The following is a 26,527-nucleotide window of genomic DNA, read 5'->3' as shown; positions in this document are numbered from 1 at the left end:
GCTGTGGGAAGGCTCAGCTTTCCCGTGGAGACTCCGGAGAGAGAATCACTGATGAAGGCGTGCTCATTTTGGGGACCTTCATGTTACTTCCCCACTCTCTCAGAGCAACTGTACTGTCTCCCAGGGCCCTATGTGATCTGTTGCCTCCAGCCCTCACCTCTCTCAGTTCACCTCCTGGCACTCCCCTCTTTCCGCCCTCCCCCCCCATACCAGCCGGACTGTTCTCTGACCTCGGAATGAGCCACACAAGTCCCGTGCCCACAGCAGGTCTTTGCTGCTCCTGGAGCTGTGTTCCCCCCGCTAACCAGTAGCCGGCTTCATCTCTCATTCTGACAGTTGCTCGGATGACACATCCTCCGTGACTTCCCGGACCCTCTAATTAGCAGCCTCTCCCCACCCCTCAGGTGTTCTGGATCCCCAGCGGTCCTCCCACTTTCTCACTTTTCACCTTCTGGTCGACTGTGAATTTATTGGCTACCTACATTAATATTTGAAGAGCAGGATTAATCAGACTCATTTCCACATCTTTAGCTTTCTAGCATCTTCTGCTAGAACTTGGTTCTAACTCTCTCAGTACCAAGACCAAGTCAGAAACTTTGAAATATATTTCGATTAAATGGAATATGCTCTGTTTCAGAAGATGAAATAAATGCTAATCAAGATAATCTGAGTCGACATTTTTCCTCTAGCCAGCGGTTCTACACTCTGAATACATATTCATAGCTGAATAGAAAATATATAGCTATATTCATAACACGTAGTTTTAAAAAAGGATTAGGGGTTTTATCATCAAAACTAAAAACCACTTTCAAAATATGCCATCAAATTATTTCACTGAAGCATTATAGTTGAGCAAACACTGAGCGGTGAGTGCAAGGCCCTGGTTCTCCTCTTGTGCACCCACAAACTATTATGTGCAGCACTGGATACGACACTTCACGTCTCTGCACCACCCAAAACTGCTCCCACCCTCCAAATGCATACTTTTATTACATTTTTAAAAATTAAGTGAGGAAATGGCAGTTTTGGCCTTGTACCGGAACTGTGCTGAATGCCGCTTTTCTTGAGCTACCAGGAGGCCGCTGCAGCCCCATCAGCCGCGGGTGAGGCACTGTGTCAGCTTCCAGTGCGGGAAGGGAAAGGCACTCTGATCCCTGTACAACTTCCTTCTCTTTCTGACAGCGCCAGCACAGGTCCACGCGACCCCCAAGGGCTCCTCACCCACAGAGACCAGGGTTTCAGCCTCTTTAACCCCAGGCTCTCAGCTACGCAGTAGGCTTTTGTCAATTAAGGTCCCAAAGAGCTGAAAAATGTCCCTTTCCATTGTGGGGTTGTCGGAAAGATGCACGTCTGCCCTCTATTTCTGCCACCAACCTGGTGCCCTGGAAACCATGACTGAGGTCAAAACCATCCCCTTGAAGCTGCAGGTCCCAAGCAAAGTGCAGAAAAAGCAAACTATGTGTCGCCAAGACGGTCTGATTTTGTTGCACTGTGGCGGAAAGGCCGCTGGCTGTGCAGCCAAGAGGACCCAGAGACCGTCAGTCCCAGCCTTTCCCAAGCCCCCCATCTTTTTGGAAGCTCAGGGTCCTCGCCTGAAACACTCCTCCCTCATAGGATTGCCACCGGAAGGGACTGGGATGAGGATATGCTCTGTGCCCTTCCTGGGAGAGGCTATTTCTCTCTGGGACTAAACACCAGCACTAAAGACAAACAGGAAAACAGGATAAGAACAGTCCTTTGAAAACATTCATTAGGATCTGACCTGTCTGGAACAATTTGTCACTGACAAAAACTCCGTCCCTGAGGATGAGCCCTCGCCACACAGGGCTCCGCGGAAGTGCCCTGGGAATGCCACAGGCGGGCAGCGGGACAGGGGAGCGGCCACCCCTTGGATGCTACGGGACTCACCAGGTAGCGCTCCTCCTGCCGCATGCTGGGCGTGCGGATCATGTGATTCTGTTCCCCTCTCCAGTCTCCAAATCGCCGGAAGAAGTAGTTCGATAAAAAGCGGTTGACGGGGTCTCTGATGATGTTGATGTAGACAGGCTGGTCTCCTCCAAACCTAACACAAGCACAGGAACATGGAGCCCATTACCACCCATCGCCTCTGGAGGAAAAGAAAGCCCACTTAGTTAGACATGCTCTCCCCTCTAGGTCAACATGTTATCACCAGGTGACCCCCTCTGCTAAGGCAGCACTGAATGATTCGATCAGCAAGCAGTGTTTCCTGAGCGGCATTTTATCATCATGCAGAAAGAGCTCCTCCAGGGACCTGCTGAGAGGCTGTGAGGTCTGCTCCGTAGGACAATACTATAAAAATGACGGTATTTGTCAACGTGAAGGTAGAAGTCTTATTCTCTTACTAGGCTGTAGGTTTCTGAGGGCGGACCAGGCTGGATTAGGTGTTGTATCCCCAGGGTTTTGCATAGACCCACTGGCACCTGGCTGGTCCTCAGTGAATGTTTCAAGTGGCTGCTAAATTCTGATTGTCTTTCAGGTAAACAGGACTTACATGACATTCTAATTGAAAAGGACTCAGCTAAGATGATCTGCAGTAAGTTGACTAATACGAGTCGACGTTTCTTAAATGTTCACTGTTTACCTTGAGAATACTTTCTGTGCCCAGCTCACTGCAGCCTCACAACACCTCAAGAGCAGAAACCATAATTATCTCCATTTATATTTGGGGAAACCAAGGCAGGGGGAGGGGGAGTCACTTGTGGCTGGGCCAGGATATGAACTCAGGCGGCCTGGCTCCTGAATCTGTATTATGAACCATGGAAAGAAGACTCTGGAATTGATGAAAGTAAGTGTGAGGGATCTCATGAACACAACAAAAATCAATGTAGTTATCCTTGAGTGATGGCAACTGGTTGTAGATAGAAACATAACAAACATCGAGGTGTTCCATTTTAATTCCTCCCGCAAAGGAATTAGACAAATGCACTGAATGCTGGTCCAAGAGCAAGGCTTTCCCGAGACAAACTGACCAGGTTGGCTGGGCTTTTCCGAAGGCCCCCGCCCTTTCTCTCAGCCCTGCCTGAAAGCAGGGAGCCGGCGAGCCTGGGGATAGTGCTCCCGGCCCTGGACAGAGGCCTTGCTCTGGGGACCCCCTGAGGGGCCCTCAGGCTTCTCTCGCCCTGTGACCCCCTGAGCTTCTGATGAGGAGGCCTAGACATTGCGTCAGGGGTCCGAAAGCGCTCCGAGGAAACACGCCGGTGTAACCGTGCTCCCACCGCTCTCCAGCTGGCCGACTCCATTCACCCTTCAGAATGCAGCCCAGAATCGCAGTCACGTCCTTCAGCAACGACCTCTGTCCTAACGTCGGTCCCTCTGTCCTCTGGCTCCAAGCCCTGTCTCTAGCCCCTCCCATCAGACCACGGGCCTCCTGGAGCCAGCAAGGATGTCACTGAGCACGGTGCATGCACACCGTAGGTGCTCGGCCATAAAGAAATGAATGCCTGCGCGTTTCTGCCAACAGCACAGGGCTGTGTTGTCGGAGGAAAGCGGACACGCAGCACCAGATCTTTCTCGTGTACTAATTCGTGCAATGTCGTCCTCAGCTTACTTGCATTTTGAATGAGAATCTTCATAGAGAAAGAATACAAAGGAAAAGAAATGATTCTCTGATGGTGGACTTTCAGGCACTGGGGCAAGTGAATGGCATTCCGGAACCCTGAATGCACCACATTGGAAAACTCGCTGCCCATGAGTAAGGTGACCTCTGTCAACGGCAACTTGTCAGTTCCCAGATGTACACAGGTGACATTCATGCAACCTGAAGAACAACTAACTAGTTGTCCTTTAACCTGAAGAACAACAGTCAGCTGTGCCAGCCCCCAGCTAACCACCACCATCCTGGTTGCCTCTTCCTCTTCTAAATTAGATGGTGTTTCCTAGCTCTGATAAAGAGCAATTAAAGTAATAATTCTAGGAATAGGACGACGAAGCAGGAACACTAGATGAGGAGGCAATTAAGCCCTCTGAAGTTGTATCATGCTTTTCAAATCCTCAGCTGTACTTCTAGGTCATGTGAAGAATGACGGTCACCACAAATCAGCAGGACTGCCACTCAGGGGACCGAGTCCCGGTCCCCACCCTGAGGCAGTTCTCGGCCTGGCCATAGCCGTCCTCCCTTGAAAGCCAGAGCCGGGAAGCCTGTCAAGGCTTCTTGAGCGCTGGTGGCTTGTTCCTGCTTACAAATTATACCCTAATGGAGGAATTCCAGGTTAATTCTCCCAAACGGAAGTTTTAGATAGTTGAATTTGTTGTCAAGCACCAGGTAACCTAACAATCTCTCTCTGGAAATTTCTACGAGAGAGGTGTCTGATATATACCTCTCCCTTTCTAGAAAGCCACAGTGATAACAGTTTCATCTTGCCAATCCTCATCCTTTTTCTAGGACACATGGCTCCCTCCCAAATTGCTGGAATCAGGGAGGTGTGTCACTTACACCAGAGAGGCTGGGAAACCACCGCTCTGTGTCTCGGTGCCCGAGGAGAGGAACCAATTTCTCGCCCTCATTCCATTCTCTCTCAGCATCAGTTTTACCTCTTGGTAACTTTTCAATTCTAGTTAAAATTCCTGGTCCCCCTTAGAAGGCCACTGAGTCCCCTGAACCTACTGCCTATCATTGGATGTCACTCTGGAGGAAGAATGCAATGTGTGCCCCGCCCCCTCATCCCTCCGCCTCAGCGTTAGAGCCCTCGAGAGGAGGTTCCACAGCCTCCCTGCAGAGTCCATCCTGTGGGTCAACCCCACAGCTGAAGAGTCTTTGTTGTTATGCTCACCCCAAAATTCCTACTTTTCCTTTTGGGCACATTTCTTTCTGTTTGACCCACTCCACACAAAGGATTAGCTTCTCTTCATGTGCTCTTGCAACTTTTAGCATTTTCAGCTTCGATTTCAATTTCTTGAACTTTTTTTTAATACGTGCATGTGTGTGTCTTGAGACTTATTTCCCTTCCAGTTATAATCTGCGGCTCTCATTCAGCCTTTATCCAGCCCTAAAAAACTGTGGCAACGGCAGCTGATGACCCGTTTTGGGTTGTGGGAACAGGCCAGAGCAGAGTCAGGCCATGTTTTTATTTCTCACTTAACAACACACCCTCTTGTCCCTTGGTCATCACAATAATGACCACATAGTTGAAGTTCTCTTTTAAATCGCCCTAGAATAGCAGGTATTTCCAATTTCTTTGATGTTTATTTTTTCACAGGTCATATTCACCAACACTTTAATCACCCCTGTGGGTCTCCTTCTGACCCTTTGCGAATTTATCGTATTCTTTTTATTTTTATATTTTGATGAGAACCCAAAGATCCAAAACAGCATATAATTCTCTAGGAATAATAACAGCATGTTTCTAATTTTTTTTTTCATGACTCCTTAAATATCTCATTCTGAGCATTTTCTTCAACCTCTGTCCCACACTGCTACCGCAATCGATCAACGCATCAACATTAGTCACCTTTTTGATTAGCTACAAAAAGCACCTGGCTAGGAATTTTAGGTATGCTTCTATCAACATCCGTCTCTGGAAGGCTCTGAGTATCCCCAACAGAAGCTCTGTGCCCATTACACAAGAAATCCCCTTTGCCCTCCTCTTCCTAGCCTGTGGTAACCACCATTCCACCCGAGGTCTATCTTCTTTTTAACCTCTGGCCTGAAAGTAGAAGTTATCCTTGCCCGTTACCTACAATAAAAGATGAAGAGTGCCCGAGGGTAGAGGTCCATTGCTTTGATGCCTGCCAGAGAGGGAGGAGACATCTTGAAGTGGGAAAAAGTATGAATGGGGGGCAAGATGCGGAGCTGCCTGGGTGGGGGTGAGAGCAGAGACGGTTACTGAATAGTCCTTTGCTGGAAGCTAATCTCTGTAACAGGCCATTCACAGGGCGGGAGGTCCATGCTCCATCCTCACAACCCTAACAAGGGGACACTTCATCTTGGCTGCCCAGGATACAGCCTCCCATTGCAAAATACACACAAATGAGACTGAGCTCCTCTCTGCTCCCTGGCTGGGGCGTGGGGATCATTTGCTTAGTGGGAAGTGGAGACAAATGGGGTTAAAGGGAGGGGGCAGTTGCACCATTGGAATTAGTGTTTTTGCTCAGACAGGAAGATGACTTGATAACACAGGAAGTAAGTGCATGACCAGGAGGAAGGTTCTTCCTTGTGCGCAGGGAGGCAAGCTCAGGGCAAGTCCAGGTTATGCTAATCTTAACTGGCCAGCAAAGCCCGAGGGCTCAGGGGCAGCCGAGTGCCACTCCCTGTAGAGTGAGGCGAGAAATGTGGGGAAGAAAGGGCCATTTCAGGAAGATTAGTTCCACTGTGTTTAAATAGGGTAAACTGAGAGCAATCTCTCATTTTCAAATCAGACTTCTGGGCTCTGCTGAGGTAGCTGAAGAAAGTGTTCAGTAACGTTGTCTTCAAAGTGTGAGGCCTCCGTTACCACTACAAAAGATTTGCAGGGCACAGAAAGGAACTGGATCACTTCACTGATGATGATCAAAACAAAGCCAACCTTTAGAAATAAGATGTGGAAACCTGAATGAATTACGGAATTAGAGAGATCTGATTTGTTTTGGTAAGCAATGCCATCAGAGGACAGACTTTATTCATGTCAATAATTAAGACCTGCCTTTAAGGAAAGAGAGAAAGTGTCTGAAACACCTCCCCTTGCTCATTGCACCCTGCTTGCTTCCCCTCGTGACTGATTTAGTTTTAAATGTTTTGCTTTTGCAAGTTAGTGTTGGTATTGGACCCACCATGTGAGATGAAAGATTAAATAGAAATGGATGCAAAGGAGGGTGAGAGGGTGAGCGGGTCATGGGTGAGAAACAGTTTGGAGAGGGGGGAGTTTGAAATTATTTGGCTGTTGCTATCTCCTATAATTCGCCTGAGTTATTTTGATAGTGCTGAGCTCTGATACAAAACCATAATGTTTTCTGTGCAAGATCCAAGCTGGGGTGGGGGGTGGAGGGGAATTGTAAACTGGAAAAAGTTATTGTCTCTCCCCACAAAAGTTTGGAAAACAAACAAACAAAAAGTGGGGGCAGAGGAAGATAAATTGAATTGTCTGTCACATTCTTTCCAGCGTGTTGATCTAAGACAAATTGAATTCTGTCACATTCTTTCCAGTGTGTTGATCTAAGACAAACTTAAAGAGATATTGTCAATGTTGGGAAGTTGAACCTTTTCAAAAGTTACAGTTCTTTAAGTTACTTTGACAACTGGGGACAGACGAAACCATAATACACAAATATTAAAACTCCTCCTTAAACACCATGGGAAAGAGCTGCATCTTTCAGACGAAGGTAATTTGGACTCAATTCTCTGGTAGTCCAGGTGGAAAACTTGTCTGGCTCACATGAAAGAGCACTGCTGTGGAAGACTTCCCAAATCCATACCCCGGTGTAACTACAAAAACACTGGATTGGTCTGATAATGCTGGTTTCCATGGTTGAATTAATACAACTGGATATGGCAAAATGGTTCCTTCTAGCTCTAAAACAAGGAAAAATGAGGGACAGAGAAAGATGCCTAGATGATGAATAAATGAAATAAGTCAGCTCTTGAAGAGCCAGAAACTCAAAGGAAAACATTTTGCATCAGTCAAGAGTGTCTAAACTTCAAGGTAAGAATGTCACAATTAATGGGGGACAAAAGGAATTAAGGGAGCAATTCATTTTGGTATAATGCCATACTCTTCAGAAGTTCAGGATTTTCGGGTGCAAAAGAAGGCATGGGGAGAGAGAACCTAGACTTTCTTTTATTCTGCCCATAGGCAAATACCTTGTGATGTGTTAAGAAGGTAAGAAAGATTAGAAATAAAATATCAACAAAGGATATTGGGTTGCGCTATCAATTCTTCTCTTAATAACCTCATTATCTTGAAACAAGCTAACCACATGCCTGTCAACATAGATCAGGATAGATTTCTTAGGAGTAGTTAATTATCTCTATACCTTACAATTCAAAATACAGAACTCATTTTTAAAAACATGTGAAAGCCTTCTTAAGAAGCCCCAATTTAGTTGTTTTTCTCTAGTTACATATTTTGGGTTTTTCTTTGTATGTCCATAGTTTACCACTTATATGTAAGACATTTTCCTTACATATAAGCTATTGCCTTGAAAAAGAAAAAAAAGATTTTTCACTTCCTACATTGTATGAGTATAACATCATCTTGTAACATAGGGAAGTTCATTTTGTCACATGGAAGTCTTGATTCCAAGGTCCCAGGCCTTGTGCGTCTGGATGGGAAAAGGGGGTGAGGGTGCTCCACAGTCAGCATGAGTTCATCGAAGGGGCAAACGTGACCAGCTGAGTCTCTACCTTTTCCTGCCTCTGGCTCTGGGCTGCCATCCCTGTGCAGCGGTGTCCACCCTCTGGCTCCCATGCACTGGGTTCCTTTCCATCCTTCTATCCATCCAACTTTGGCTCAGGCTGGTTCCTGGGCCGCCAAGACCCTTCCCCTTCCAGCTGTCTAAAGAAGATCCGCCCCTCACATCCCAGCAGCAATGGCTCCCGCTCGCCACACCTTCCAGACTTCCTCTTCTGGGAGGAGGGTCCTGCTTCCTCTCCGTGAGACCCTGTGACTCTTTCTCATTAAGTTCATCACACTTCATTGCCACTTCTTCCTTAATGGAAGAAGAGCTTACCATTATGTGAAGGCAAGGAAAATGTTTCTTGTCCACTGCAGAAGCCCAGTCCTGGGATGGAGTATACAAGACAGAGGGTCTCCCGCAACCATGTGTTGAATTAAACAAAACGGAATGGAGAAAGGAGATAGCAGCAGGCGAAGGGCCTTGTCCTCTGAGGGCTAGGTAGAGAGCCTGGGAGGCAACCTGCAGGAGCTACCCTGTGGGCTCAGACAGACTCCTGCCAAAATGCTTTTCAAAGGCCACTTTGAATACACAGAATATTTATCTTCCCAAAGAGCCTGGAAGGCTTTCCTTCCTGTATTGAGCATCCCTAAAAAGTAGCAGCGTCCCTGCGTCACAGAGAGAAAATCAGAGGCCCTCTCCTCAAGAGGCTAAATCGCTTATTGTGAACCATGGTCAGGGAGAAGGTCTAACACCTGGGCCAACACTGTTTTCTGCAGATGAGGTGTTTTCTAAAGGTATTTATCATTTTTTTTTTCTTTCAGAATTGAATTAATCAAGATTAAACTCTCGAACACGTTTTTGTCATTGGAGGCCATGATAAAATACAGTTCCCTACACTGTGCCTGGCTCTGCTGATCCAATTAAGATATGGGCTTTGGCTTGTTGTCAGAGTTTTACACTGTCCTGAGCTCATTATTAAAATGTGCTGCACTGCAATTTGTTTTGATTGTCAAGATTTGAACCCGAAGCAAGAGTTAAACGGATGAGGTTGTAGGACATCCTGGGTGACGCAGAAGGAAGCTCGTGAGAAGAGTAAGGGTCAGAGGGGCTGAGCTCAGCTCCCTACAATAATAAACTGCAATGCCTGAAATAGCTAACAAGTCCTCATTATCTAATTATGTTGAATTATATGTTCTTGGCCAACTGGAAGTGAGAGGCAGGGCGCATACCTCAGACAATCCAGTAGCAAGCAAGTTTATAAATGTGGTTGGAAGCACACGCCAGCTCTCAGAGCCATGGCCCCGGGCCACTGAGGATAATTTGCAGGTGTCCTAGTCACCTTTTCCCTGTCCAGGGGAACCCTGGTCATTGGGCAGCCTGGGAAACCAGGGGAAGCTGGCTTTCAAAGATAAGTCCTCTTTGCTGCTCAGTGACTTGCTTTGCTGAATCTCATTCTCTTCACATTTAATTTGTACTGTGCTGGCTGCACAGCAGGGAAGTCCTTTGAAGGCTAAAATCTTCCACCCCCTTAGGTTGTTAGGCATCCATGGCAGGCAGCTGTGTTCATCCAGCGCGAATCCAGAAGCTGTGAACACACAGGGCCAGCCTGGGAGCCTGGCCCTTGGGGACCACTGGGTCAGCACGAGCCAGCAGGGCAATCTGGTGTGAGGGATGTGTTGGTCAGTTGCTTGATGAGGGAGGCCCAGGGTCCCAGGCTGGTCGGTGGATCTGTCCCTGGACTCAGGGTTCTGCCAGGGATACAACTGAGCTAAGACATGGGCCAGCCAGAGGAGAGGAAGAAGCTGAGGACTTCTAGTTCCCAGCAAAGCACAGTGACAAGGGTATGCAAATGAGTCCCTGGGTCGGGGGTGGGGGGGGGGTGAGGGGGTGGGGCAGGGGAGAAGGCCCAAAACTCACAGTTAGCCACTACAAATGGGTGGTCTTCTAAATCTGAAGGATTTGCATTAGTATCAGAAAGTCCTTGCAGCTGAAGAAAAAATAGATTCCTAAAATGCCCCATGACCATCAAACATGCCAAGTTTGGAACAATCAGACCGAGTATGAGAAAGGTAGCCAGAGAGGCCAGTTTACTAGTGCTTTGGATTCTATAAAATACACATCACTCCACCATTAGGTCGTTCCCAGAGTCCTGTGTGCGTTCAAGTTATACAAAAATGTACAATAAAATGCTTTTGTTAAAATACCCACGTCTTACCTCCCAAGTTATTTCTCTCAATACAAAATCTGATTTTTTTTTAAAAGAAGAACTATCAGGTCAAATGGCTTCTCACTGAAAATAATTTCAACTTTTCATAAGATCTGAGATTAGTATTCTAGAAAGAATCGAAGTTTGTGTCCAAATATTTCAAATTTTGGTCCCTCCGCAGCAAAAATAACAGGATTAAAAATGTCTTTTCAAGGGCTTTTATACCACTTGAAAATGAAGGGAGATTTTAAAATAATTGTTTGTTAGAAGGAGTCAAAGTGCTGAAAAGAAAAGAAAGAACCATTAAACTAGAAAATATCTTACCTTGAGAAGTTGAGGAAATGAACATGTCGAGTAAATAAATAGGGCTGTTCGGCAGTACTTATATTTTTAATCAGTTCCATCTATTAAAAAAAGTACAAAATTAGCATATATAGGATCTAATTTTCCAAGCTATATTAAGCTAAAGGTTATCTCCCCAACTCCTTGCCTCATTATGTATTACCTCCTGGACCAGAGCCAAACAGCTGTGTTTTGTGCAACATTCATGAACTTTACTTAAGGCTTCTTACTGAATGAAACAGTGCTATCCAGCTTTATAGTCCTATATTTAATATAGTTGATTGCCACTATGAAAACAACATGACAGATTAATTAATTTTAACTGGCGAAGTCAGCGTATTGCTGTTCAAAAATGCAAATAAGAAAATGCCTTTAATTTCCCCCGCCCCCCATTAAAGTCAAATCAAGACAAGAGGTTAATCATTATTTTATATTTCTATAATGATATTACTGGGATATGCAGACATATTTGAAACTAGTTCTGCTGAATTTAAAAGTGGGAGTAAAATGAGGCAATATATCATAATTTTTCTCTTTGAGTATAAACATTTACAGTGAAGCAAGTATTTCATAGGAAACATGCAAACCTCCCAAACTTCTTGGTTTTTGGTGGGTGGTCATCTGCATTATTTATTTGCAGTTATCAGCAAGGCAAAAAGGAGTTTATATTAGCATAAACTAACATTTACGGTCTTCTGGAACATGTCATGATACAGAAAACATTTGGTAAAATCTGTTAGAAATTCCAAGCATTCTTATGACTCCCTGGCTTCCTGAAGTCTACTTTCCTTGGACTTTCTAATTGGCCCCATCAAAACGGACACACTGTGGAATTTTTAAGAGGCGCACTGAAAATGGCTACCCTGGAAGCACATCACAAGTACAGCGTTTCATATTTTATGAATTCGTTCAGGTGGAAAACTGGAAACAAAAACGGGCATTCACGTGTTAACCACGGCGGCAGCAGCAACAATAAAACCGGAGTCTGGAACTCCAGGTTGTCTCAAGCAGAACAGAAAACTGGGTCTGCCTTGTGCCTCTCATGTGGAGCACAGGATGACAGGCACACAAATGCTCAGGAAATATTTGTTAAGTAAATTAACTCCAGCTCTATGTTAATCTCAATACCTAATCCTTCTATGAGATATGCAAGCTCGCGAGGATTGTTTGAAGGCATGAAATTGAATTTTCAAAGTAAATGACTTGCAGTTTCAACACCCTGTGCTTTTGTTTGTCAGTGGCTGGCACAGGTAAATAATGCTCTGCCTGAGTTTGAGCATAAAAGGAAATTGAATTCTGCCTCTTTATCAGCTGTTTATCCTCCACACCCTGGTGCTTGTTTTTGGTAATAAATCTTCCTGCTTGGTCACACTGCAAATTTTGATTTTTGATGGCTCTACCAATAGAATGACCTATTTGGAAACACACTCAAATGTCCCTGAGGATGTCTGCATAGAAACATAACTCTTTACTGTGTGTATGTTTAATATGAAACACCATTTAATGCCTTAATCTCTGGAATATTTTTATTCAGCTATTTCTCTGCACACATAAGAGTAATATGAGAAAGCCCCACGGTATTATACAAGACGACTGGAAAAACAGGTCACACGAAAAACCATTTCTTTCATATATACTCAACATTATATTACATTCTCCAAACACATGTCAACGTGTTCAACTTAATGGAAGAACAGTAGCGGTTAGATTCGGAGAGCAGTGTCATAATACTCATAAAGCTGTCTATTTCACAAGGAAAAATTGATTAGCAGTGACAATGCATAACTCTTCCTAGACATATGTTTAAACATAGCATAAAAGGTATTAATGTTCATGTTTATTGCATTAGTACAGTGAAGTCAGGGAGATCATTTCAGCTCTCTTGCCTTTTGTCCCCGCACACCAAGTACTAAAGCCGCTTGTGAAGGACCACAAGCACAGGTTTAGGGCATTACATTCTGGATGTCATTGGATGGTGTTCACAAACGCTAAGATTCTCCCCATTTCGAGGGAGAAGCAGCGGTCTCCTGAACCCCTTCTGCCCGTCCCCTGAACTACCTGTCTCGGTCCTCCCACCGCTGCGCTTGCCTGAGTCTTATCTGCATGGATGGCAACATGGGTGGCAATGGGCTACCTAAAATCATCACAGAAGCTACCTGTCCTTCTCTTCCCTGGCTCACGCAGGACCACTGTTGGACTTTACACTGATTCTCCCTCCCTTTCTCTCTCTCTCTCTCTCCCTCCTTCCCTCCCTCCCTTCCTTCCTTCCTTATTGAGTACTTTTCAGGCCCTGGAGATCAAAACATGAGTACAGTCATGGGGAAGACATTTAAAGACAAGACAGTAGCATGTGTTCTAATGGTGTCCCCGAACCTGCCACGAGTCAAACCTCACTCTTGGCCTTCACCCAGTCTTACTCCTTATCCAGCTTTTTTCATCTCTGAAGAGTCTACTTCTGGTCAACGGTACTCTCTATGATCTCACATTTGATCTGGGTCTTTCCTGAGTTTGCATCTGCCCACACTCCTGTGGGCAGTCAAACTAGATCCCATATGTGCCTTCCTTACATCATGTCCAAGCCTGATTGTAGGCTCCAGCTTCCTCTTCTGGAATATTCTTCCTCTTCCCTTTGCATGTCCAAACCCTAAATGGCTGGAACAACTACCTCCATCAAGCAGCCTTTCTGGGTCTCCTCCTTCATTCAACACCCATTGATTTCCAACTCTGTGTCGGGCAATGCACTGCTTATGGCTGTGCCTATAGAGATAAAATGGTTTTTTTTTTCTTGCTCTCAGGAAGTTCAGATCTGTGGATAATGTGGTCTAGTAAGCAGGCACCATCGTGTGTGATAACCACCATGGGGAAGAAGGCACAGAGAGGAGACACCTATCCCTGCCGGCAAGTGGAGGGGTGATATTTCCCAGTGAGGTGTTTCTGAGTGGTTTGCAAGGATCCACAGGAGTTAGCAAGTGAAGAAAGAGACCTGTAGCATCACAGAGTGAACAGCAGATGCAAAGGACAAAACAGGAAATAACATGAATATTAAAACTACCAGGAGTTCCACATGCCTGAGTTCAGGTAGCGGATGAGCAGAGCAGTAGGTAATACTAGAGAGGGAGGTGCGGGTCAAGTAATCGAGGGCCCTCCAGGTCACATGAAGGATTTTGACATTTATCCAATGGGGAATCCACAGTCAGAAGGATTTTCTTTGTTTTTCCAGGTCTAAGGTCAGGGTGGAGAATGTGAAGCATAAAGGTAAGGATCAGAGACGAAAGCTTGGCTAGGAAGACAGGTCAACAACTCCAACAGGAACTGATAAGCTCATGAACTTAGACAGGCTTCTCGTCGTGGTCCCCAGGGCAGCAGCATGGGCGTGGACTGGAGACCTGTTAGAAGTGCAAATCCTCAGGCCCTCCCCGAGACCTGCTGGATTGGAAGAAACTCTGGGGTTTGAGTCCATCAATCTCTGTTTTAACGAGCCCTCCAGGAGGTTCTAAGGCATAAAAATTTAAGAACCCCTGAACGAGGTCCATGAAGTGAAGACAGATGAAGAGGTTTAGGGGCATTAAGGAGAAAGAATCTGCTGAGCTCCGTGTCCAGCTGGTGGCAGGAGTGGGGAGAGGCGGTGGTTCGAAGAGCTTCCTTCTCAGAGCCCTGCCTTGGATCTGAGCACGCGATGGTGCCCACTCGTGGGGAGGGGGGATGCTGCCGGAGCAACGATCTGGCTGCAGAAGTGAGGGGAAATGGGTTTGGTTTCGAACATCTTTGGCTAAAAACGATGTTCTTTCTTTGACTTTTCACAGCCTTTGAGGGTTTCTCAGGGCATGCACTTTTTCCTGTTACCTTATAGTTGAATTTTTGTGCACTAGCTTCCAACCAGATTGGAAGCTCCTGTGGTCAGGCCTGATTTACCCCCCAGCAAACCAAGCCCAGGTACCTGCATAGAACATAGGCCTCTGTAATTCTTTATGTACTAAAGATGCCCCCATTAAGAAGTATTCCTGGAGTCAAGAAATACATAGTTCACTGAAGAGAGAAGAATTATCACTGAAGCAGTAAGTTCAGCCTTTCTGGGACAAACCTGTACATCCATTACCCCAGTGGAGCTAACAGTTTTATTATTGCAACATCTAGGACATAATGCCAAACAAACTACCCTTTTCTGAGTGGTTCCTGGGCCACACACTGTACCTAGAAGCTTTTTATACATGTGCTGTCATTTTATTCTCAAACAACTCCACGAGGTAACCATTATTATCCACACTTCCAGGTTAGAAACTGAGGCACAGAGAGGCTGCATAGATGGTGTAAGGCTTCACTGCTAGAAAAAAAGGGGAGCCCGAGTTCAAACCCAAGTCTGTCTGACATCAAAAGTCCTGTTCTTTATCACGGAGCTGCAATCTTTTCGCCATTTCCACTGTTACTTGATCTATACATTACCTCTTAAAATGGGTGGGAGGGATGGGTTAGCAAAAGAAGTCTGGAGAATAAAAAGGATTTATAGGAATATATATTTTCTACCTTTCATGTAATATGCTGAAAATTGAAAGGAAGTTATAACAGGTGGGGCAGGATTAATAATAATAAATAAAAACATTAAAATATCAGTGCGAATATTTGTTCTTGGTGGGAAACTGCGTATCTTATAACAAGAGCAAGAATTAATTTAAAATCCTTTTAAAAAGGAGATAACCATGTAATGGAATGTATCTGCAGGAAGGAGTAAATCATAGTGTATCTGGAAACAAGATAGAATTGAGGTTTTTTAAAAAGGCGAGAATCAGACAGAATTTATAATGCAGAGGATGTGCCAGGAAGTAGTTTCTAGTCTTTTGCTTTCAATCTAACTGGGAAAGTAGAACAGAAAACCTTTACCTGCAGTTCTACAAACACAGTGAGTTGGTAAAAAAGACTTGGCTCCTGACTCCTTCAGGACATGCTGGCCCACACTCACCATAGCGACCCTGCTCTGGTCTGAATTCTTGGGTCACTCGGGAACACTTAGATCTTGGTGTCCAGTAATTTTGCAAAACATCCCAAAGGAAAGAAATGTTTCTGACACATCAAAGCTCTGTAAGGAACAGCTCAGACAACTCGGTGGCCCTCTGACCTCGAGAGCCAGGAGGGGAGCTGTGGGCTCAGGTTACCTTTCTCTCTACCCCCAGCACAGGCGGGGCCAGGATGGTCTTCACAGGGCAGTGCAGCCCTGCTACAAACAATGCCTGCGATGAAGACGGTGTCCACCAGGGGGCAGAATGACATGAACGAAGCAAAGAGCTTGGGTCTAAATAGCAGAGAAAACCAATCTCCTAGCTACGATTGGAAGAGGGGATAGTATTTTAATTCTCAGGCCTTGTCGCTTCTTCCTCTGCTTTTCTTTTCTTTCCAAGGAGTTTGCATTAGCAGACTCAGCTTCTGTCTATCGGATTCCAAGATAAGAGCTTTCCTGAAGAGCCAGGTGAACGTATCCCTGGGACCTGGGGGTGGACTCCGCTATTTTTTTTTTTTTTTTGGTTTGATTCCAAGGTTCAGTGGGAGCAGCTCTCCCACCGAGGACACTGTGCCTTCTACTTTCCAGTCAGGAAACTCTGTGGGTCATTCTAAGGAGACTTTTCCAAAAGGTCTCAAGCGAGTGTAAGCTTCCTGGCTCTGGAGGAGACACTACTCACTAAGACTTGAACAGACTCGCGACATCACCAGAGAGAGTCAAAGGATGCACAGGTGAAAGAGGAATTTTTCTTGTTTCGTGGCGGGTTCACTTTAATGAAAGGAAAACTTTCTAATAATCAGAACTTTTAATGCAATGAGTCCTCCTAGAATGCTGACGGTGGTCTTAAGAGCTTTTCCCCCCCAAAGATACAGGTAGCTGGGCTCTACCATTAAGAATCTAACTCAGTATTTTGTAGTAGGACCTAGAAACACGTGCTGTGAAAAATCCCCCAGGAGGATTTTGATGTCCATCAGGGATGAGGACCATTTTTTTAATGGTTCACACTGTCTGCTGAATAATTCAAAGTTCTCCAGGATTTGACCCAACTTCCCTTTCTAGCCTTCTTCTCCCACATTCTTCTTGAACACTTGTTGCTTCCTATAAAATGGGGTGATGATACTTTCCTAATAATGATGCTTAAAGGACCAGAAATAAGATGCACACATATCTAGTGTGTTGTCTCATGCTCAATGTGCAGCACTGATGTTAGATCCCCCATAAACAGGCATCAGAATGAAGACACGATAGAGGGAGCTGCTTCACAGTCAGTGAGGGAGCCTCCTCCCTTGAATGAAGGCTGGCCAACCCTGGCTTAGGGGAGTCCGGGAGGAATCCCTGTGGCCTCTAGACCTTTTCCAAATCTACCATGGTTTTTTTCAGGCAGGTTTTCCTTTTTAGGGTTGCACTGCTTTATAGCCACAGTCAGACTTAGAGCTTGCAAGGAGCAGAGCAATGGGAAAGAGAAGTTGAAAACACTGTATAGAAATTCTGTTTTTGACCAGGAAGCTAAAGCAATCTGGAGCACATGGGCATAGGTTTTCTGCCTCCTTCAACCCTCTGAATACTTTTCAAGATTTTGATTATCTTAATAGCTGCTGAAAAGAGTCACAGCAGATGTGCTGTCCAGCTGTGGGATGCACAGAAGAGCCACAAACACTTATAAAAAGTTTCCTGGCCAACTAAGACTCGGAAACATTAAAGGAAAGCCAGTAAAACAGATTTTTAATTTTTTTTTAATTGAAAGGATTCCCAGCTTTTAAAGTGAGAATAATCATTGTGAATCTCTTAGAGGGGGACAAGAGGCAGCATTTCCCTTATTTATTTAATCATAGCATTTCCTTTCTTCCTTGTTTTCAGCGTGTGAGGGGATTTAGATGCTCAGGAACACACTTAGGAAAATGATGTGATAGTTCTAACAGGGAGTTTTAACCCTCTCTTTACTATAGAATATCCTGTAACACTTTACTATTACTAAAAAAAAAAGTTTTCTGACTTTGTCCTGGAAACTTCATGAGAAGGGCCATTGCAACTATATGTTTCAAAAGGCTCGGCTGGAGATTCTGCTGTGCCACCAGAACAGATAACCTCCATCTCAGGAAAATGGCTCTTGGATTCAGGAGGGCCTAAGTTCAAGTTCAGGTGCCATGGGTAATCATTCTAGTCTACTCTATTCTGAAAGTTACAGTCTGGTTGTCTCAGTTTTCTCATTCATGAAATAGGGATTCATCCCCACTCACTGGTATGATTTTAGGTCCTAAAGAGTTTGATAAAATAATGAAGTAAAATAATTAGCATGGAGTAGATGCTGTTTCCAATTTGTAATCCTAGGGTGCTTTACTATGAATAAAAATAGTAAAAGTATTTGCCTTTCAACCTTTTGGGCTCCCATGCCAACCATTTTGCCCTTCTCCAAAAAGAATGAAACAATTTTGAATGTCTGTGATATGCCTGCAACACGCTGACCTTTATTGTCCCAAGAGCAACGTTTTCTGAAAAACAGCATCAGGCCATTAACAAAGAGGGTTATGAGTCTTTTGGGAATCGTACCCCTTGTCTTCTGGAAAACAGTTCCCTATCTTTCAAATTGTATGCAGTGTCCATCTTCCAAGAGAGTATCTAAACTAGCCCAAGAAACTGAAATCTGGTTTCAGAGCATACATGAAATGAAGTCCCCACGGGTTTGCATTATGTGCCCAGCCAAGGCCCAGCCAGCTCTGGGCCGGCAGCAGCTGTTCATGCTTCTCTGTGGGGCGGAGTTTTCTCAAATACATATTAACTTCTAAGGTATTTCTATTTCTCTAAGGGCAGATGTGATGGGGTTTTTATAGGCATTCAACATTTGGTGTCTTCATGCTCCCTTGTCTTTTTAAAAATCCCTTCAGTGTCTTATTCCGTTAAATAATTTTTTAAAAATTTAGTACAGAGAGAAAATGTGCGTGCGTGTATGTGTGATGGCAACTACCCTCTAGTGAGAAATGCATGCACGTGCATGAGTTTGGCTCTGGACAGAGAGGTGCAATTGTATATGAATAAAATGGTATAGACAATTCAAGTCTTATAAGTGAATACCATTCTACAGTTCATTTTTAAGTCAGCAGTTTGGGACTTGGAACACATTTTCTCATAAAATAAAAGTTCTACATGGTGGACAGAATCCCGGGCCAGCCCACAGGAGCCAGTCTACCTCATGCTGCACCTGAAGTAAAATTGTTATTAATGCCATAGAACAATGTTTCCATGGGAACACATTCTCAGAATTCTGCTATTTCATGTGGAGAACCACTGACTTCAAAATTTTAACTTGTCTCCTAAATTACACGCCCCCCCTTTCCTTTAATAAATTACCAAGAAGAGAAGCTATTCATACCACAAATTACTTCTTGCATATATTAGGTTAAAGTCATATTTTTTCCCTCCGCTTGTTTTATCCACCTTGAAACTTTAGTAAAAGGATACATATAATAAGGAAAAGTTTCTTTCAATGTCTTTGAACTACTTCGAACTTGCATTCTTGTCCTGGCATCTCCTGGCGCGCTCTGCATGCCACGGCCCGGTCGCTGAGCGGCAGAGAGGCAGCTGTCACTGTCCTTTGGTTCTACCAAATTGCTTATGAAATTTGCTTATGAAATTTGAAATTGCTTATTTGTTTTTCCTACTGTATCTTTACCTTTCCTTTGAGTTTTTAAAACTTGCCTTATAATTTAATAGGAATCTGGAGTAACTGAGTAATGAAGGATATTCTAGGTCACACTGACCACAGGAATCAGAAATGTTTCAATTTACACTATATAATCTTACACAGATTATGCTAGAAGTTAGATAAATATATCACCGAATCACAGGGCTGGAAGGAACCTTAAACGATTGTCTAGTCTATTCCCTGGCTTCCAGACAAGCCAATCATTCCAAACAGATGAGAGCTGACTTTTAGAGGACAAACATGACTTTGTCTTTAACCCTTTTCTAGATGTAGTAATTTATACACCTTTAGTAAATTACTATTGATTTTTCATCTAAATCCTTCTCTTGACAGTTGCAACCATATTTTACATTCTCAGGATGGCTCCTTATAGAAAACAAAGTAGGTTTTTTTGTGTAAAATCGCACAGTATGTTTAAATGTTATAGTTTGTGCTCCCTCTCCTAGGGCGTTCCTGGACATCTTAGCGTCTGACACTTGAGTCACCTTGCTGTATTGCTCATGCCCAATCAGCAGGGGAACTAAAATTGCACTGCTATGTTTTATGAGGTTTCTGAGAACTGGGCATAGTTTCCACAATGTTTAAGTATAATCTGATAAGCAGACTCAAAGACGCAAAGGGAAACCAAATTTAATCATTATAATAAAATTACAATGACAAGGGCTATTAATGTATAGTCACTTTTTTTTTCAAGTAGTCAAAAGGACATGACCAGCCTAATCTGTTAGCTCATCAATCAGGTAAGGAAATCTGAGAACCTACCTCTATTCAAGCTATTCATAAAATATGATGCCCTTAAATATCGACAAATATAATTTTTCTATATATGCCTGCTATAGGATCTACAAGGGATAATCTCAAAATATTTATTGTTGATGGCTAATGACTCTTTAGATGATACTCAGACTCTTTAGTGGAAATTTTCAAAGGAATGGGCATATTGATCTCTATATTGTAGAAGACACTAAATATATTGGCTTACAACTAGTACTATGTTGCAGTCCTAAAAACAGTCCCATGCTAAAAGAGAAACAAGGGCCATTGTAAATTCTCTTGGTGTGTGAGCTTTCGAATGCCTCAAAGGTGAGGATTATGTCAAAAAGAAGTGGGACATGGGTGGCAATTTCCATAATTATGGTCTCAACATGATAGCCACGCGCCTTGTTGATTTCCCAAACTTATGCACTCGTTGGATGGCACGATGGTTAATGTCATGTGTCACCTTGACTGGCCAAGAGGAACCTGGATTAAACAGCATTTCTGGGTGTGAATGTGAGGATGCTTCTGGGTGAAATTAGCATTTGAATCCGGGGATCGCTCTCCCACTGTGGGTGGGCATCACCCAATCTCTTGAAGGCCTGAATAGAATAAAATGTGGGAAAGGAGGCATTTCCTCCTTTTTTTTCCTGCCTCACGTTAAGCTGGGACATCTTGTCTTATATTATTCATACTTTGAGTGGGATTTACAGCATTGGCTCCCCTGGTTCACAGGCCTTCGAACACAATTACATCCTTGGCTTTCCTGAGGCTCTGGCTGGCAGATGGCAGATCATGGGACTTCTCAGCCTCCGTTATTGAGTGTGCCAATTCCTTATAATAAATCTCTTTTTATATCTGTTGACTGATCGATCGCTCAACGGATATCTCCATCCTACTGGTTCTGTTCTCCAGAAAACCCCGAATTACACTGGTGAGTACTTAGATACTCATTCATCCTAAGTATCTAAGGGCACAGAGGCAGCTTTGTGAGACAGGTTAACAAGCTTGACCCTGTAAAATATCCTTCAGAGCATGAGGCCTGACTTTTCTACATCAGCACAGCACCCCAGGGGAGACTGTTGACACTGCTTTTGAAGAAGCTTTCAAAGTGGAGTCTATATGTATAGCTTCCGGGCAGAGTACAGACCCCTACTCTCCCCCAGGATGTCCGCTTGCATGGCTCGGCTATATTCTGGCAGAATTGTTCCTGGGAAATGGGATGATTCTTTTGCTTCTGCTGATTATGCCAAATGCTGCTTAGGAAATTCAAGATTCCCTGAGACAATCATGACAGGAAGCTTGTGCCCCCACAGTCAGATTCGTGGTCCAAAGAAGTTTTTCTCTCTATTATAGCCATAAAGACCTAGAATACTTGTGAGCAAACACAGAAGAAGAAATATTAAAATAAAGTTTTCTATTTTAGCTGCCAGGATGTCAGCATTATTGATAGCTTAGGAGTATAACTGTTTGAGATTTATGCATTGCTACTTTTAGCTAAATAGACAATGATGAGACTACACTGTCCTTCAGTCCTAACAAAAGTATCCCTTCATGGAAACTTCCTGTCTTAAAGACTTCCACCAGAACACTTAAAATTCCTTCCACATTCCGGCGAAAATACAGTATGAAATTGCAACTCTGGTATTCATTTGTCAGGGGTCTGAAGGAAGTCTTTTAAGGCACCTACTCATTACACAAATGAATTGAAGCAAAGTAGTCAAAGACAACTTACTTGTTCATTTTTAGTGAGCCTGGTTTTGTTGTGAATATCTGACGTGACCAAATTAAATCCGTGCTTCTCTGACAAGATTCTCAGAAGCAAGACCACAGTACGACTCCCACACTTGCCCACTCTGTTGTACACCACCTGGCTCGGGAAGGGCAGCACCTGGGACAGAGCGAGAGAGCAAAGGTGAGGCTTTGGGGTTAAAATACGCAGGATGCTTTCCTCCATTTCAGAACAATAAATGTCTGGTCAGCCTAAACAAGAAGGACCATGTGAACTTAATGAGAGAATGTAGGCGATGGATTCGTATTTACCTTCACAGTGTCACTCAAGAGACAAGCTGGGCTCCTTGCTATCTGCACTGACACTTAAAACTGGTAACATTTCATGTCCTCTGTAAGGCTGATCATGGAACTTATTTTTCCCCCCCTTAGGAACAAAATATATAAATACTTGCTTTAATAAGAATATTCTTTTGCAAGTTATAATTACGCTTTATTAGAACTTGTATAGAGTGCTCAAGGAAAAACATAACAATTTTAAAAGTTAAGATATAACTTACATACAATAAAATTCATCCTTTTAAAGTGTACAATTTAGTATGCTCACAAAGTTGTGAACCAGCACCGCTATCTAATTCCATAACACTTCATCACCTGAAAGAAACTCTGCACCTTTTATCAGTCATTCTTCATTTCCCTCATGAATTTGGCCCCTTGAAATTATTCATCTACCTTCTGTCTCTATGGTTTTGCCTTTATCATTCCAGACTTCTCATATAAATAAAATCATACAATATGTGGTCTTTTGTGTCTGGCTTCTTTCACTTAGCAAAGTGTTTTCAAGGTTCATCCATGTTGGAGTATGAATTCATAGTTACCTCATTATATGGCTGAATAATATTACCTTGTAAGTATATACCATATTTTCTTTACATATTCATCAGTCTATGGACTTTTGAATTGTTTTCACTTTTTGGCTGCTAGGGATAATGACACTACAAACATTTGTGTATAAGTTTTTACATGGATATACATTTTCAGTTCACCTTGAGTATATCCTAGGAGTGAAATTGCTGGATCATATGGTAACTCTATGATTGATGTCTTGAAGAACCGCCAAACTCTTTCAAACAGCTGTACCGTTTTCTACTAGCAACATAGGAGACTTCCCATTTCTCGTCATCCTTGCCACCGTTTGTTCCCACCTGGTGTGTTTGTTCTGTCATGATAGCCATCCTAATGGGTGTGATGTGGTATCTCATCATGGTTCTGATTTGCATTTCCCTGATGACTAACAACATTGAACATATTCATGTGCTTATTGGCTCATTTTGAGTTAATTTTGTGTATGGTGTGAGCTAGTGCTCTAACTTCATTCTTTTGCATATGAATATCCACTTGACCCAGCACCATTTATTGAAAAGATCATTCCGTTTAACTTTCTCCATTTAACTATGAATTGAAAATCCACTAACCATAAATGTGTGGGTTTATTTTTGGACTCTCAATTCTATTCCATTGATCTATATATTCATCTTTTTGTCAGTACTACAGTCTTGATTGCTACTGCTTTGTTACAAGTTTTGAAATTAGGAAGAATGAGTCCCTCCAACTTTATTTTTTTTCAAGACTGTTTTGACTATTCTGGATCCCTTGCATTTCCATATGAATTTTAGGGTAAGCTTGTCAATTTCTGCAAAAAATAAAAGGCACTTGAGATTTTGATAGAGATAGTACTGAATCTGTGGATCAACCTGGGGACTATTGCCATCTTAACAGTCTTCCAATCCATGACACAGGATGTCTTTCCACTTATTTAGTTCTCCTTTAATTTGTTTCATTGATGTTTTACAGTTCTCAGTGTATAAGCCTTACAATCTTTTTATTATTTTTGATGCTATTATATATGGAAGTCTTCTTAATTTTATTTGGGATTGATTGGTCATTAGTAGAAGTACAATTGATTTTTCTATATTGATCTGGTATCCTGCAATCTTGCTGAACTCATTTATTAGCTCTAATAGTTTTTTGGGAGGGAATGTAGATTTTTTATGATTTCCTATATACATGATCATGTCATCTGCAAACAGAGTTTTACTTCTTCCTTTCTAATACAGATGCCTTTTATTTCTTTTTTTTCCTAATTGCTCAGTTATAATGATATTTATAGACTTAGAGGCCAGTATGAAGTGCGTCTCATTACATATTTATACTCCTAATAAAGATGTTATTTCCACTTTGAACACTAGGTTTGAACAGCAACTAACAAATGATAATCCAAAGTTTCTTTCATTCAACACATAGTAATAACAGAAGGCCAAAAAGAAAGGCCCAAAACTAAAGAATACAGTATAATACAAGCATAAACATACCCTAAACTTGTCTATGGCATGTAATTTGAAATTTTGTCTGTAATTATAGGTTATCTTCCTGAAATATTTCATATGCAGAATGCCATTTCATAAATCTTGAGTTTAAAGTCTAATCGTCATTGAAGTACACCATAAATATTATCTATATCCCTCATTTAGCAAACCGGTCATGTACCATTTTGATATAATTCTTCCAGTATGTTATTTTTTAATGAGTAAAACCTTGTTTCTTTACAGCCAATCAGTACTTTATATTAGGCGTCCTCATGAGACCCAGAGCCCACTTTGTATACACAGACCCTCAGGGCATTGATTGACTCTTGGCAGCTTGCAGGATCTAACGGCCTGTTTAACACTAATTAACACAATGATTCTGCTAAAAAGTGAGACCAGGAGAATCTTTAAATACAGCTGATCATTCTGATCAAATGCTAATAAAAGTCATCAAGGTAAAAAGATAGCCGTCATTATAGGTCATTTTAATTATGGTTCTATCAGTGCGTATTCAGAAAGTCTGTTCTCTGTCAATGACTACAGCAATGCAGAGGTTCAGATAAATCATTTCGTTCCTAGTTATGAGGTGATGACCCAGGAAACAGACAGACAGTCGTGACATAAACACAAATGTTAATGTCTTCAGAGAAATGAACTGCCCAAGAACTGGGATGAATGCACTTCCCCTTGTATTCTAGCGCAGCACAGAACAGCAAGCAATTCATTATGAACGAATAGATGACCTACAAGTCTGAGTTACCGTCTACTAATTACTTTATGGGAAGAGCCCAGGTACATCTTCAAAGATTTAAATGGAGAATTGAGGCATTTACTTAGAGGCCATAGGTGAAAACACTTAATTTCTCCTGAATTTCTTGGGTAATCAATACAGCAGCAGGTTTAGTGTCCATCTACTCCCTTTTGCTAATAGCTAAAGCTGTTGTTTAACTTAGGTTATTGGCGAATTAGATTTTAAAAATATGCTCATTTCAATTATTTCATTAGTCTTGTGGGAAGCTCCCAAATAATGGTTATAAATATTTGATATTTAAAAAGAACATTATGCTAAGCGAAATAAGCCAGGGGGCGAAAGACAAATACCATATGATCTCACCTATAAGTGGAACCTAACCAACAATACAAAGATGCAAGGAAAATAAAACCAGCAACACTGAAAGGAAAAGAAATCAACAGAGACAAGAGGGAAGGGGGGTGGGCGGGGAAAAGGAAGGGAAGGGGAAAGTCAAGGAACATATAGCAAGGACTCATGGACAAAACCAAAGGGGAAGAGCTGGGGGGGGGGGAGGGAGGGGGCAAGGGAAAGTGGTGAGGGGTAGGCAAAGACAAATGTATTTGAAAAAATAAATTAAAATTAAAAAAAAGAACATATAGAAATACAAAAATCGTTGTATCATTGCTGCCCTTCTATCTACAATAATATGTAAAAAGAAGGGAGATCTTAACATCCCTGCTGTGGCTCCATTTTTACCATTTCTTTAAACACTGACACCCAGTCACAAAGAATGAACACAGAGCTTCTGGAATCAGCCTTGTGACCTCTGAAGATGCAGTGTGCCCCATCATAAAAAAAGCCTCTTTCAAATTTAGGGTGAGGCATTTAAGTCATTTTTTGAAAGAACCCTATGGAATGCCCTGGAAATTGACAAATTTAGGCAGGTCAAATCAATGTGTTATGTTGCATAATGTGTTAAAACTAACAACTGCAACAAGTTGATTCATCCCTGCTTTTGGTGGACCTATGGAAGGTCTGTTTTTTCCATCATCTGGAACGATGGTGGAAAAAGGGACTGCTTTTTTTGGAGGGGGACCCTGACCCTCCTAGGTGCCATGTAGACCTTTTTAATCCTTGTTAATGATAATTAGTCAAATAACACAATTGCCTTCACTCTATCTGTGCATTTCTCTAGGAGTTTAAATTACCGAATCATTTAAGCATCATTAACAGCACCTAAGTGACTCCCTTGGGTGTCCCACTATTCCCACAGATCACAGACTCATTCATAAAACAACGGTGTCTGAGGTCTAATGCAATTTACAAGAATCCATCCATTCCCATCCCTGCCACCAGCCCGCGTCATCCTCCGTCA

At 42.9% G+C, this 26,527-nt stretch overlaps 1 protein-coding gene across 2 annotated transcripts in view; it reads right to left on the bottom strand.

Moving 5' to 3' along the window:
- The window catches only part of UST (uronyl 2-sulfotransferase), a 261,603-nt gene that overhangs the window by 83,347 nt on the left and 151,729 nt on the right, over window positions 1-26,527 (bottom strand). For both annotated transcript variants that reach the window (XM_054570089.1, XM_054570090.1), the window contains exons 3-5: window positions 22,058-22,213; window positions 10,859-10,938; window positions 1,909-2,062 (exon numbers count right to left, since the gene is read on the bottom strand). In XM_054570089.1, the coding sequence (XP_054426064.1) occupies window positions 1,909-2,062; window positions 10,859-10,938; window positions 22,058-22,213 (390 nt within the window). The remainder of the gene's footprint in view (window positions 1-1,908; window positions 2,063-10,858; window positions 10,939-22,057; window positions 22,214-26,527) is intronic.

This window comes from Pteronotus mesoamericanus, unplaced genomic scaffold (assembly GCF_021234165.1).
Source record: "Pteronotus mesoamericanus isolate MK-2021 breed Mesoamerican mustached bat unplaced genomic scaffold, CSHL_Meso_final contig_20, whole genome shotgun sequence".
NCBI lineage: Eukaryota > Metazoa > Chordata > Mammalia > Chiroptera > Mormoopidae > Pteronotus > Pteronotus mesoamericanus.
Note: the sequence above shows the minus strand (reverse complement) of the source record. Positions and strands in the feature narration are given on the sequence as shown.